Source organism: Triticum aestivum, chromosome 6D, assembly GCF_018294505.1.
Source record: "Triticum aestivum cultivar Chinese Spring chromosome 6D, IWGSC CS RefSeq v2.1, whole genome shotgun sequence".
In the NCBI taxonomy this organism is placed as follows: Eukaryota; Viridiplantae; Streptophyta; class Magnoliopsida; order Poales; family Poaceae; genus Triticum; species Triticum aestivum.
Window position 1 is genome coordinate 29,660,260 of NC_057811.1, and position 10,938 is coordinate 29,671,197.

The 10,938-nt window shown below is 49.8% G+C and overlaps 1 protein-coding gene across 1 annotated transcript; it reads right to left on the minus strand.

Moving 5' to 3' along the window:
* Positions 1–264: 264 nt before the first annotated feature.
* On the minus strand, positions 265–3,909 carry LOC123143263 (GDSL esterase/lipase At1g09390). Its single transcript, XM_044562118.1, has 4 exons — positions 3,323–3,909; positions 2,242–2,427; positions 1,168–1,322; positions 265–1,075 (listed from the first exon to the last, which is right to left on the minus strand). Exons 1-4 carry the CDS (start codon positions 3,672–3,674, stop codon positions 554–556), a joined length of 1,215 nt encoding a protein of 404 aa, XP_044418053.1. The 5' UTR covers positions 3,675–3,909; the 3' UTR covers positions 265–553.
* Between the last annotated feature and the right edge of the window lie 7,029 nt (positions 3,910–10,938).

Sequence of the window (10,938 nt, forward strand, 5' to 3'; positions counted from 1 at the left end):
ATTTATCAGCACATTTGGCAGTTCTGGCTTTCGAGGTACAAATAACCCACTTGGCTGTTAATATTGTACTAGGTTGACGCGTGTGACCTGTCTTATGTTTTCTTACTTTTAGGTAATTTCATTCCAGATTTTAGTTTACGATTTCATCTGAGTGGGTAGACACATCAATTGATCAAATTTGTAAGATATGACAAACAGTATGCCAATAAAACCTCTCCTAAAAAAACAACAATGTGTAAGATGGTTGTCAACCGACCAAATATATACAAGAAGAAAACTATGCACTCCATCGATTCCTTGATCAAATTTCAAAGTGAATTACATTTACACACACGTCAGTCAAATGTGCCTTGATTGAGTCGGCCATGAATTTCCCCTCTTGGTCAAATCACTCATCTGAGCCTTGAGAAAAGAGATAGATGATTGCTCTCAGCTCACTCACTGATCTGCTGCATCATGCACACATTCTCATCATCTCTGGCAGTGGTAGGCCAACCAAATCAAATCAATGGCACCGGCAGACCCAGATACACGACGAATGATCCAAGCCAAGCTAGCCATCGTGAGGCGCGGTGGAGTTGACGAGGCTGGCGATCCTGACCCTGGGCTTGGAGTAGTCGCCGGTGAGCAGCTTGGAGGCGACGATGGCGTTGGCGAACTCGGTGAGGTGGATGCCGTCCCAGCTGATGAACTTTGCGTCCATGTCGCACAGCTGCATCTCCCCCGACATGCACATCTTGAAGTGGTTGTAGTTGTGGGGTGGGCCGCCGTTGCCGCAGCACGCCATGAGGGGCCTCTCGACGCCGTACTTGGTGTGGTTGGCCACGAGGTCATACTTGATGGGGTACAGGTCGGTGAAGACGATGGCGGCGTCGGCCATGCGCTGCCGGAGCTGGTTGCAGGTCTCGGCGAGCTTCTCGTTGAAGGCCTTGGCGACGTCGTTGTACTTGTTGAGGCAGCCGTTGGCGTCGAGGTCGCTGTCGTCGTCCCTGGGGATGGACAGCTTCTGCGGCAGGCAGCCCAGCGCCCCCGTCCCGTGGATCCAGAACTTCCGAGCCCCGTGCGCGTACAGGGTCTACAGGTACGTATGATGATCGCTTCCATTATTTGCACCACATATCAATGGAGATTTATCGCGTATACAGAGGTGACCAACCATGTTTTTACCTCCATGCCGAATTTGATGTGACCGACTATGGCAGGGATCTTGGCGAGCACTTGATCGTAGGGGAGGTGAAGATAAGCGGAGAGATCGTTGTGCCCGATGTCGATGGCGTAGATGGCGTTCCGGAACCCCTCCCGATCAACAGGCGTCTTCTCACCTGCATCACATCTCACAACAAACAGCCATCAAGGTACTACAATGGTTTTACTTTTCGTCGGACATATTATTATCCTTCCACCTTTTTCTGCTTGGACAGTAGACTGAACTATTATTTAGGACTTGGATTTTGTCATGACACAAGACACAACTATTCACAGGACAAATTTCGCGTGCAGTGCGGGTGGCATGTCTGCATCAATCATTATTTCTCTAGAGACTAGCTGTTGATTAGGTGGGAACATGCAATTTAATTTTAAACATGTTCCTCTGCAAAAAAACAAAAAAATCATAATGTAGATGTACACTGCATATGCTGGCACAGTTTGGGAGTTGGGACCATCAGTGTAGTTTGTGCTTAAGTCAAGGCTCAGGACATTAATAAGCTTACATAATAAGTAACCTAACATGTTCCTCTTCCAAGAGCGACACATAGGCCGAATCTAACATACACGACACATTGGCGTAGCTTGTGCTAGATGCAGATGCACACAACATGTTGGGATAGTTTGGGACCATGAGTGTAGCTTGTGCTTAAGTCAAGGCTCAGCATAATATAAGCTTACGTAATAAGCTAGCTAAAATGTTCTTCTCTTCCAAAAGCGACGCATGAGCCGAAGCTAAGATACGCAACATGTGTTGGGCAATAGGCATCTTTGGATAGTTCGGGACCATCGGTGTGGCTTCTGCTTAAGTCAAGGCTCAACACAACAACCTTACATAACAAGCTAGCTAGCTAAAATATTCTTTCTTCCAAAAGCGACGCATAAGCCGAAGCTAACACACACGAAATAAGATAAAGTATTTTTGTTTCCTCCATAAAATTTCCCCCTAGGCGACAGATCGTGGTTTCTTTTGTTGTAATAGTTTGATCAGTTCATACATTTGTGCAAACAAGTTGTTGATAAGGATGGGCAAACCTTTGTTGAGCAGCTCGAAAGACCTGGTTCTGAAGTAGAGGAACTGATGAAGCTGCACGTCGAGCGAGAAGGGGGATCCCCCCGGCGTCGCCGTCGACCCGCCGATGGCGAAGTTGGCGCCGTTGCTGAAGTCGGAGCCCAGCGCCTTGAGATACGGGCTCAGATGAGGCGTGCCCAGGCTCTCACCTGCATCATGGCATGGACAAAAAAAACGATATTGCCCATAAGTGAGTGGAGTGCAAACACTTTGACGCAATGGGATGGCTTCCCTTTGGGCAACGCAAGCGTACATGTGGAGTGGCCGCATAAATCGCCTTTATGATCCCATTACAGCGACGTCCCATTTGCTTGTCGGCATACGCATTCGTGCGTCCCCTTCACCTTTTCTCACAATGCCCATCCCTTTCCCTTGATTTAACTTAATTGCTTTTGAAGATGGTTTAAGATCTCTCTTTACTTTTCTGAAGGTGTTATGCTACTCTAAAGCTGCCCTTTCTTCAAAGCTTCAGAAAAGTAGTTCCCATTTGTGTTGCGAGGGGAATAAACTTTCAAGATTCGTTTGTTTGGGTCAGTGCACTGCACACCGACACTAGCTAGATAAAATCATGGACTGATTTGGTTAATTGCCTTTCTTGCCATGATGCTTTGGTGTTTAGAACTGTGCCCCCAGCAGTGCCTGATATTTTGCTTAAATTGGTTGCTGTACATATTGGTGGAATTTTATTAAGATTTCTTGTCAGCTCTCCCGGTCGTTGGATCTCGATTCAACCTCCCATGTGCATATTACTCTCCCCTTCCTCACAAAAAAAGTAAACAAAAAATCTACCCACCACTGCCTTATCCTAAACCATGGCCGCTCTGTTCCCAGCGAAGTCCCATGCCGCAGGGAGAGAGAAGCAGTAGAAGATGGGTAAGAGCAGAAGTGACTAAAATTCGACGAAATTCAAAGCAGTTCCACTTCAGAATCCGTGAATTTCATTTTGATTTTCTGTTTCAGCCAGTAATTTGGGAAACACCACAGTGCTGGACATGAAAATGGGACCAAGAAGTGAAGCGGGGAAGGAAGGGGGATGGGACTCACAGATGAAGTCGATGACGAGGCGGCCGTCGGAGAGCCTTCCGGTGGGGCGGCGGAAGTAGGTGCGGCCCTCCGGGAGCGCAATGTTGAGGCCGCTGGCCGCCGCCATGCCGCCCGTGTCGGAGTTGGAGTCCCCGAAGTTGAAGATCACCACCGGGGACGCCTCCGGCTCCGCGGCGCGGCTGGCGACGGCCAGCCCGCTCCCCCAGGACCCGTACCCGGCCGCCACCACCGCCGCCGCCGGCATGTACTTGAGGCAGCCGACGAGCAGCACGGCCCCCACCCCCGCCAGCAGCACGTAGTACTGCAGCCGCAGGCTGATCTTGCCCGCGCCCACGCCCCCTCCGCCGTTCATCTCTCCGTCTTCTTGCTCTGTCTCTCAAGTAGCTAGCTGCTGGCGGCTCCTTGCTCTGGCTCGGGGGAGAAGTGTGTGCGTGGCTGTGTACCCGTCCGGGCGTGCGTGTATATATGCAGTAGGCGGTTGACGGGTCCGTCTAGCGAGCCCACCGTCGCTTCCGTGTCCTTGGGAGAGGGGTGGAGGATGCGATGCATGTCATGTCACGCACCGCGTCGGAGAAGAGGGATCGGAAAAAGTAAAGGTGACGGCGATGGATGCGCGCGCGCGTGTTGCAATGAATAATAGTACATACTGGGAAGGAGGGAAGGAGGCATGGCCCCCTCGCCATCGGCGCGAGGTGCATGAGAGTCAAGAAAAGATGGGGGCGGTTGGGTTGGTGAGATGCGGATGCGGGGGGCAGGGCAGCGGGCTAGTGAGCGGCTCTCGTGTCGCGCCTCCACCGGATGCAACGGCGACGGCGCATCGGCACGCGGGGAGGGGCGAGCGTCGGTCGATCGCTTGGTGCCCCGAAGCAACGGGGCGGGGGGCGCGCGAAGCAACAGTGAGTGGCTCCTGCAGGACCATGTACGTACGCTTTGGTTGCGGGGCGAGTGCGGGTTGTGCTGGCGTACACGACGGCCAGCGGGGCTGTAGCGTGGCTTCTTTCGGCCATTCATGGGAGGCGCACGGCCGGGGTCAGATCGGCGGCGACAGCCGACACTTGCAGGAATACTCCCAAACTGGAGCCCCGACAGACAGAGGACAGAGGAGGCCCCGAGAACATCGTATCATCGGGTGATACGATGCTACAACAGGTTCTGGACCGTTTGATGCTGCTCTAACGGGATATAACCAAGAGATAAAATATTACAATCAGCATAAATTGCAGCCGCTCCAGATGATGTGTACCCTCCAACATTCATCGTGTCTATCACCTCCATGAATCAGATTCCACAACGAGGTTACTAATCCCAAGTTGTCGTGCTAGTAAAAGTCCATGGCGCAATGCATAAGCTTCCGCAGTAGGTGCGTCTGACACATGGCGAAAAAAGTTCGTTTTAATAGCAGTTCTAACAGAAAATCATGGGCTTAACATGCTAAACCAGTCTGCAGTATTGATGGATGGAGGAATAAAAAAGCAGTTGATTTTATTATTTTGTTCAACTGTAGTAGTAGATAAAAATGGGGGTGTGTTTGCATGGTGAAATCGAAACCATTTGTTTGCACATTCAGTGTAAATGAGGCTGGTAAACTAGTAGTAGTACGAAAAGGGCCTCTGCTCATTTAAGGACATGATCGAGGGTGTATTTGTATATTCTGAGGTGAAGGAACTGGCTATCACGTGCGCATCCTCCTGTCCAGTAGAACATGATCTAACGATCAACGGCCCATTGGAGCATCGTAGCACCCGAGAGGTTGTATCACCCGATATGTTCTCAGGAAGTCCTCATCTATTTGGCAATTTCGTGTTTAAGCCGTTGCATTAGGGTGTCTCCAACACCGACTCTCAAATTGCCCGTAACCGTCCGAATGTGTTGTGTCATCCAACACGGTCCTGCATCGGTTTGTAAGACGGTCCGGACGCATTTTCTCCCATAAACCGGGGACAAGTTAGGGGGCTTTGTGGGCATCCGGACAACACTTATGCCCGCTTCGAACCACCCCGGCCCACCCTAAAACCATCCATCCTTGCCCGCGCGTGTTTCCGCGTGGCGCCAACTGCCGCATTCATGCCGTTGTAGAGCGAACGTGACCTCTCACTGGCTCCGCCATTGAAGTGGTGCGCCGGCCGAGGGCGCCGCCCGTGACGCGCCCCCGGTTTCCGCTCCTGTTTAATGTCGGAGACGCGTTACTGGACAAGACGGATGGATATCTATCACACATGTTCAATGCCCCTTCCTTTCGTATGCGGCCATTAAGCAGGCTCGTCGACCGAGAAACCCACTCCGACGCCGCGCATTAACGCACCCGGACGCCTGGCCTCACCGGAATCCGCTATTTAAAGGCGACCACACCTGGCTAACTCTACGCCACAAACACAAGCTGCTCACATCCTCCTCCGTTGTACCACATCCGCCATGATTGCAGGCAGCAACACTTTGTGGGAGAGCCTTTCGACGTAGATGAAGCACGAGGTGGCCGCCCTTGGGTCCCCCTGGCAGAGCCCGCTGTGCCAGGTGGATCGAGGCCGGCATGCCGACCAGCTTGCCTGAGGTCTCCGACGATGAGGACGACCCCATGATGGAGACGTACTTCGACGAGCCCGCGCATGTGTATGTCGGCTTCACCATGGAGCATGCGCAGGCGCACTCAACGCTGCCATGAAGGATAAGCAGTTTGCGCCGGTGCCTATGTCAGCGTTCCTGCAGGCGTAGGAGGAACAACGGTACAACCTGTTCCTCCAACGGTACAACCTGTTCCTCCTCGAGCAGGAGCGGCTAACGGAAGGCCAAATTGATGGCGAGCGCGCGAGCGAGGAGGCAGTGGCGGCCATGGCTGCGTCGAACCCAATCTTTATTGCAGAGCATCGTGCAATCTGCGAGGCCGCCCACGCTCAAGCCGCCGCTCGCCAAGAACAGGCCGCCGCGGAGGCGTAGTTGTAGGCGACCGCGAACGAGAACAACGCCAGCTGCACGTCCTACGCGCCGCCGACGAACTTTCGTGTGGCCCAATTTGACGAATGTTTTCAATGCTTGCACAAGTTCATCATGATATGACTTCCTTGGAAGTTGTGGCAAAAAATATATTAATCGATGCTTCAAAAATGTTATTTTCAAAAGCATATTTTTTTTAGTTGGCAACATTGAAAACATTTGTCAAAGTTAGTAAAAAAAATCAAAATATTTTGAATTGTTTTTCTTTCAGATTTGACTGTTCATACCGAGCACATACAAGCTCGAGCTAAGAAGGGCACTGTTGACGTTGGTGCTCCAGTTAACATCGAAAACCAGACATACCATCTTAATTAATTATTAGACGGCAAATGATCCAAAGTGCATGAGCCGGATGTTGAATCATAGGCTGAAGCTAGCAAAAGATGATCACATTATCTGTACGATTGGCAATGCGAAGTTTGTCCATTCTGGGAACCTACCAGTTGATCGGATCACTAACCTGGAATAAATCTTGATTACTTTTATGTCTTTGTTGACTAAACTAAACGACATAATTATTTTGATTCAGACATTCGACACTTGTTGCATTTTTTAGGACAATTGTTGCTCTGTTTAATGCTTCTAGATAATTTATTCACTCTTTATGAACCAAATCACGTGTAGTATTTTTCCCAGAATTAAATCACACATTTTGTTTCTTGGTAGAAACATCACACGTATACTTAGTAAAGGCTAAAAAAGTATTTACAAAGTATATGTGTGAAACATTAGAAAAAACAAGGAGCCTGATAAGTGCCTCACGTGTGGCATGAAGCAATTCCGCCCTGAATTTTTTATGGTAACTTTAGCTACCGGAGGATGGCAATTTTAGTTGTGAAGCATGACAACTTTTTGTTTGGATGGCTTTTTTTGGGTTTTTTTTGGCAATTTTAGTTATAAAAATGTCAGGCGGTGTTACTTCGTGTCACATGTGTAACATTTATCAATATAAAATAGTTCGCTGATGCTGATATTTGCTTTTTTTAGGGGCAGATATTTTTTGCCTGGATATACTTTTTAGGGGATTGCCCGGCTTTGTATTAACGACTCAGCTAATAGCAAAGCCATGTGCCTTTTCAATCGACAGATTGGGCTGGGCCAACATTACAAGGCAGGCTAGGCTTCACCTTTCTCGCATGCTTCTCAGTCCTCAGAGCATCTCCAAACGCGCCCCAGGACGGCCTTCTCAGGTGATTTATTTGCGCCGGCGCCGAAAAAACGTCTCAGTCGCGCCTCCAGGACGCCGAATTCCGCCGGCTCGAGCCGTTTTTGCGCCCGGCGCTCGCAGGCCGAACCCAGCGCACTGGGGGCGCTCGGGGGCTCCGGCGCAAGGGAAAAGTGTTCCTCGGGCCACATTGACAGGCGAAAAGTCAATCCACCCGCCCAGATTCGCCCTCCTTCCCCCCGCGCTCGGCCGCCACCCTGCGTCACCCTGCCGATCCCGGCGCCGACCACCGCCCGCCGCAGCTAGGTAGACTGTCTCTAGCCTAGAAAAAGGAGCGTCGCCAAGGCAGCCTCTTCGCCCCGGGCACCTTTTCCGGCGCTCCTGCTGCGCAGGGCCTGTACGCCGGCAGGCTTGCGCCCACCTCGCCCACAAGGTGTTCGGTGAATTGCCCGGCCCGGCGACGCACTCCGAAGATGAGGAGGCACTCGCGGCGTTGCTGGATGAGGAAGCCGAATTCGACGTCCAGGAGCAGGAGCATCTCATGGTGCTCGCCGCCCTCGCCGGCCTGCTCGCGAGCAGTGAGAAGCCGCGGCGAGGTGGCTCGACGCTTGGGCGGGTGAAAGCAAAGAACCGGCATCGTCTGGAAGGCTACTGCATGCTCTACTCGGACTACTTCGCCGACGCTCCATTGCACGGTGAGAAAATATTTCGGCGCCGTTATTGGACGAGCCGAAAGCTTTTCCTTCGGATTGTGAATTCCATCCGGGAGTTTGACAGCTACTTCAAGTGCAAGAAGGATTGCACCGGCACACTTGGATTCACCTCGATCCAGAATTGCATGACACCTATGAGGATGCTTGCATACGGAGCTCCCGGTGATTCACTCGACGACTATGGGCGCATGGCCGAGTCCACCACCATTGAGTGTTTCTACAAGTTCTGTAGGGCAGTGGTGGCAGTGTTTGGACCGCAGTACTTGCGAACACCCAATGCGGAAGACACTGCTCGGATCCTAGCACAGAATGAAGCAAGAGGATTTCCTGGGATGCTTGGAAGCATCGGCTGCATGCATTGGAAATGGAAGAACTGTCCATTTGCTTGGCAGGGGTTGTACAAAGGTGCCAAAGGTGGTTGCAGTGTGGTGCTTGAGGCAGTGGCCACACAGGACCTCTGGATTTGACACTCTTTCTTTGGGATGCCAGGAACTCACAATGACATCAACGTCCTGCAGTGCTCCCCAGTCTTTGCCAAGCTTGTTGAAGGTCATTCTCCTCCGGTGAACTTCGAGGTCAATGGACGGCAGTACAACAAGGGTTACTATCTAGTTGATGGCATCTATCCGAGATGGTCAACATTTGTGAAGACCATCTCAAACCCTGTGGCAGGAGGCAAGAACGCCTGGTTTGCGAAGATTCAGGAGGCTTGCAGGAAGGATGTCGAGTGGGCATTTGGTGTGCTCCAATCTCGATTTGCTGTTGTCCGGTTCCCTGCTCAGACCTGGTCGAAAGATCAAATGTGGGAGATCATGACTTGCTGTGTCATCTTGCACAACATGATCATTGAGAGCGAGTAGGAAGAGCCAGTGTTTGACACTGAACCATACCACAGGCAGCGTCCACTTGCCCAAGTTGATCATCAGCTACCGGCAAACTGGACTGACTACCTCAATATGCGTCAAGAGATCCGAGACCCACAGGTGCATCAAGAACTGCAACACGATCTGGTGGAGCACCTATGGAGGCTCAAGAGCGAGGCCGGGAATGGTGATGAAACTTGAGTTTTTATTTGTTAAACGATATAATTTGTAGTGAACTTGAAAGTGCGTTATATCGACTAGAGGGGGGGGGGGTGAATAGGCGATTTTTATAAATTCTTCACTGAGGAATTTGCGGGTGAGGAAATTCCTTAGCGAAGAACTACTTGCAGCGGAATAAGTACTCAGAAGTAAACATAACAGAACACAAGCATGGTCATCATGATGAAATGAAGACAGGCATAGAGTACAGAAAGCGTAAACACATGATAACACAGGATGAAGACAAACAGACTGAAGAAATTGAACTAAGGAAATTGAGAAAGTCTTCAGTCAAAGTCTTCAAACACAGATATGAACAAGCGTACAACACAGTTATGAGGAAATGAAAGAGTTGAGGAAATAGAACCAGTAAGCTTGGTGAAGACAATGATTTGGTAGACCAGTTCCAACTGCTGTCTCAGTTGTACATCTGGTTGGAGCAGCTAGGTATTTAAACCTGAGGACACACAGTCCCGGACACACAGTCCTCACCGTATTCTCCTTGAGCTAAGGTCACACAGACCTCGCCCAATCACTCGTGGTAAGTCTTCATGTGACTTCCGAACCTTCACAAACTCGGTCACTCGGTGTTCCATAATTCCTCTTGGATGCTCTAGACCATGATGCCTAACCGTCTGGAAGAAGCACAATCTTCAAAGGTAACAAGCGTCGGATCCATGTAGGATCAATCTCTTCAGTGATGCTGAATCACTTTGGGTTTGTAGGTGTTTGGGTTTGGGTTTTCCTCACTTGATGATTTTCGCTCAAAGTCCTCGGAGGATGGGATGCTCTCAAATGACAAGTGTCAGTTTCTCTCGGAGCAGCCAACCAGCTAGTGGTTGTAGGGGGCGGCTATTTATATCCTAGGAAGCAGCCCGACATGATAAGACATAAATGCCCTTCAATGATATGACCGTTAGGTGGGTAGATATTTTGGGACAGCTGGCGCATAGCACAACAACGGTCGGATATTTGAGGCTCAAATTCCTCAGGGCTATCATGTTCCTCACTGTGTAGGCAATCCGCACTGGCGAATTCCTAACTCCTCAGTCAGAACAAATTCCTCAGAGAACAGAAGAACTTCGTCTGTGTCACTGAAGAATATGACTGAACTGTATGAGATTTCCAATGGCTTCACTCGAAGGGATTGGTAGGTGTAGGATTTTGAGTTGAGCATCACATGGAATTTTTTCCTTATTATTTCCTCGACCCCCTTTAACAGTACGGTGTTTCCTATGACTCAAGAAAGAGAAAATAAAACTACGAAAACAAAAGTCTTCACGCTTCATGTTCCTCGAATGAATACCAAGTCTTCAAGGTCACACCAATTTCTTCACTTTCAAAGTCTTCAGAAAGTGTTCAGAAATCCAAAGTCTTCAAACGAAGAACTTCATTTTTAGGGGTCAACTTTCTCTGTAAATATCAAACTCCTCATAGACTTATAGACCTGTGTATACTCATAAACACACTAGTCCCTTAACCTATAAGTCTTCAATACACCAAAATCACTAAGGGGCACTAGATGCACTTACAATCTCCCCCCTTTTTGGTGATTGATGACAATATAGGTTAAGTTTTCAACGGGGATAAACATATGAAGTGTAAATACTGATATTAAGGAATTTGATTGCAAGATATAGAAGAACTCCCCCTGAAGATGTGCATAGT

Coding starts and splice junctions, on each gene's coding strand:
- LOC123143263 (XM_044562118.1), bottom strand. CDS start 3,674: ATGAACGGCGGAGGGGGCGTGGGCGCGGGCAAGATCAGCCTGCGGCTG. Junction 2,428..3,322: donor CCTCGTCATCGACTTCATCT/GTGAGTCCCATC, acceptor GCCATGATGCAG/GTGAGAGCCTGGGCACGCCT. Junction 1,076..1,167: donor ACATCAAATTCGGCATGGAG/GTAAAAACATGG, acceptor ACGTACCTGTAG/ACCCTGTACGCGCACGGGGC.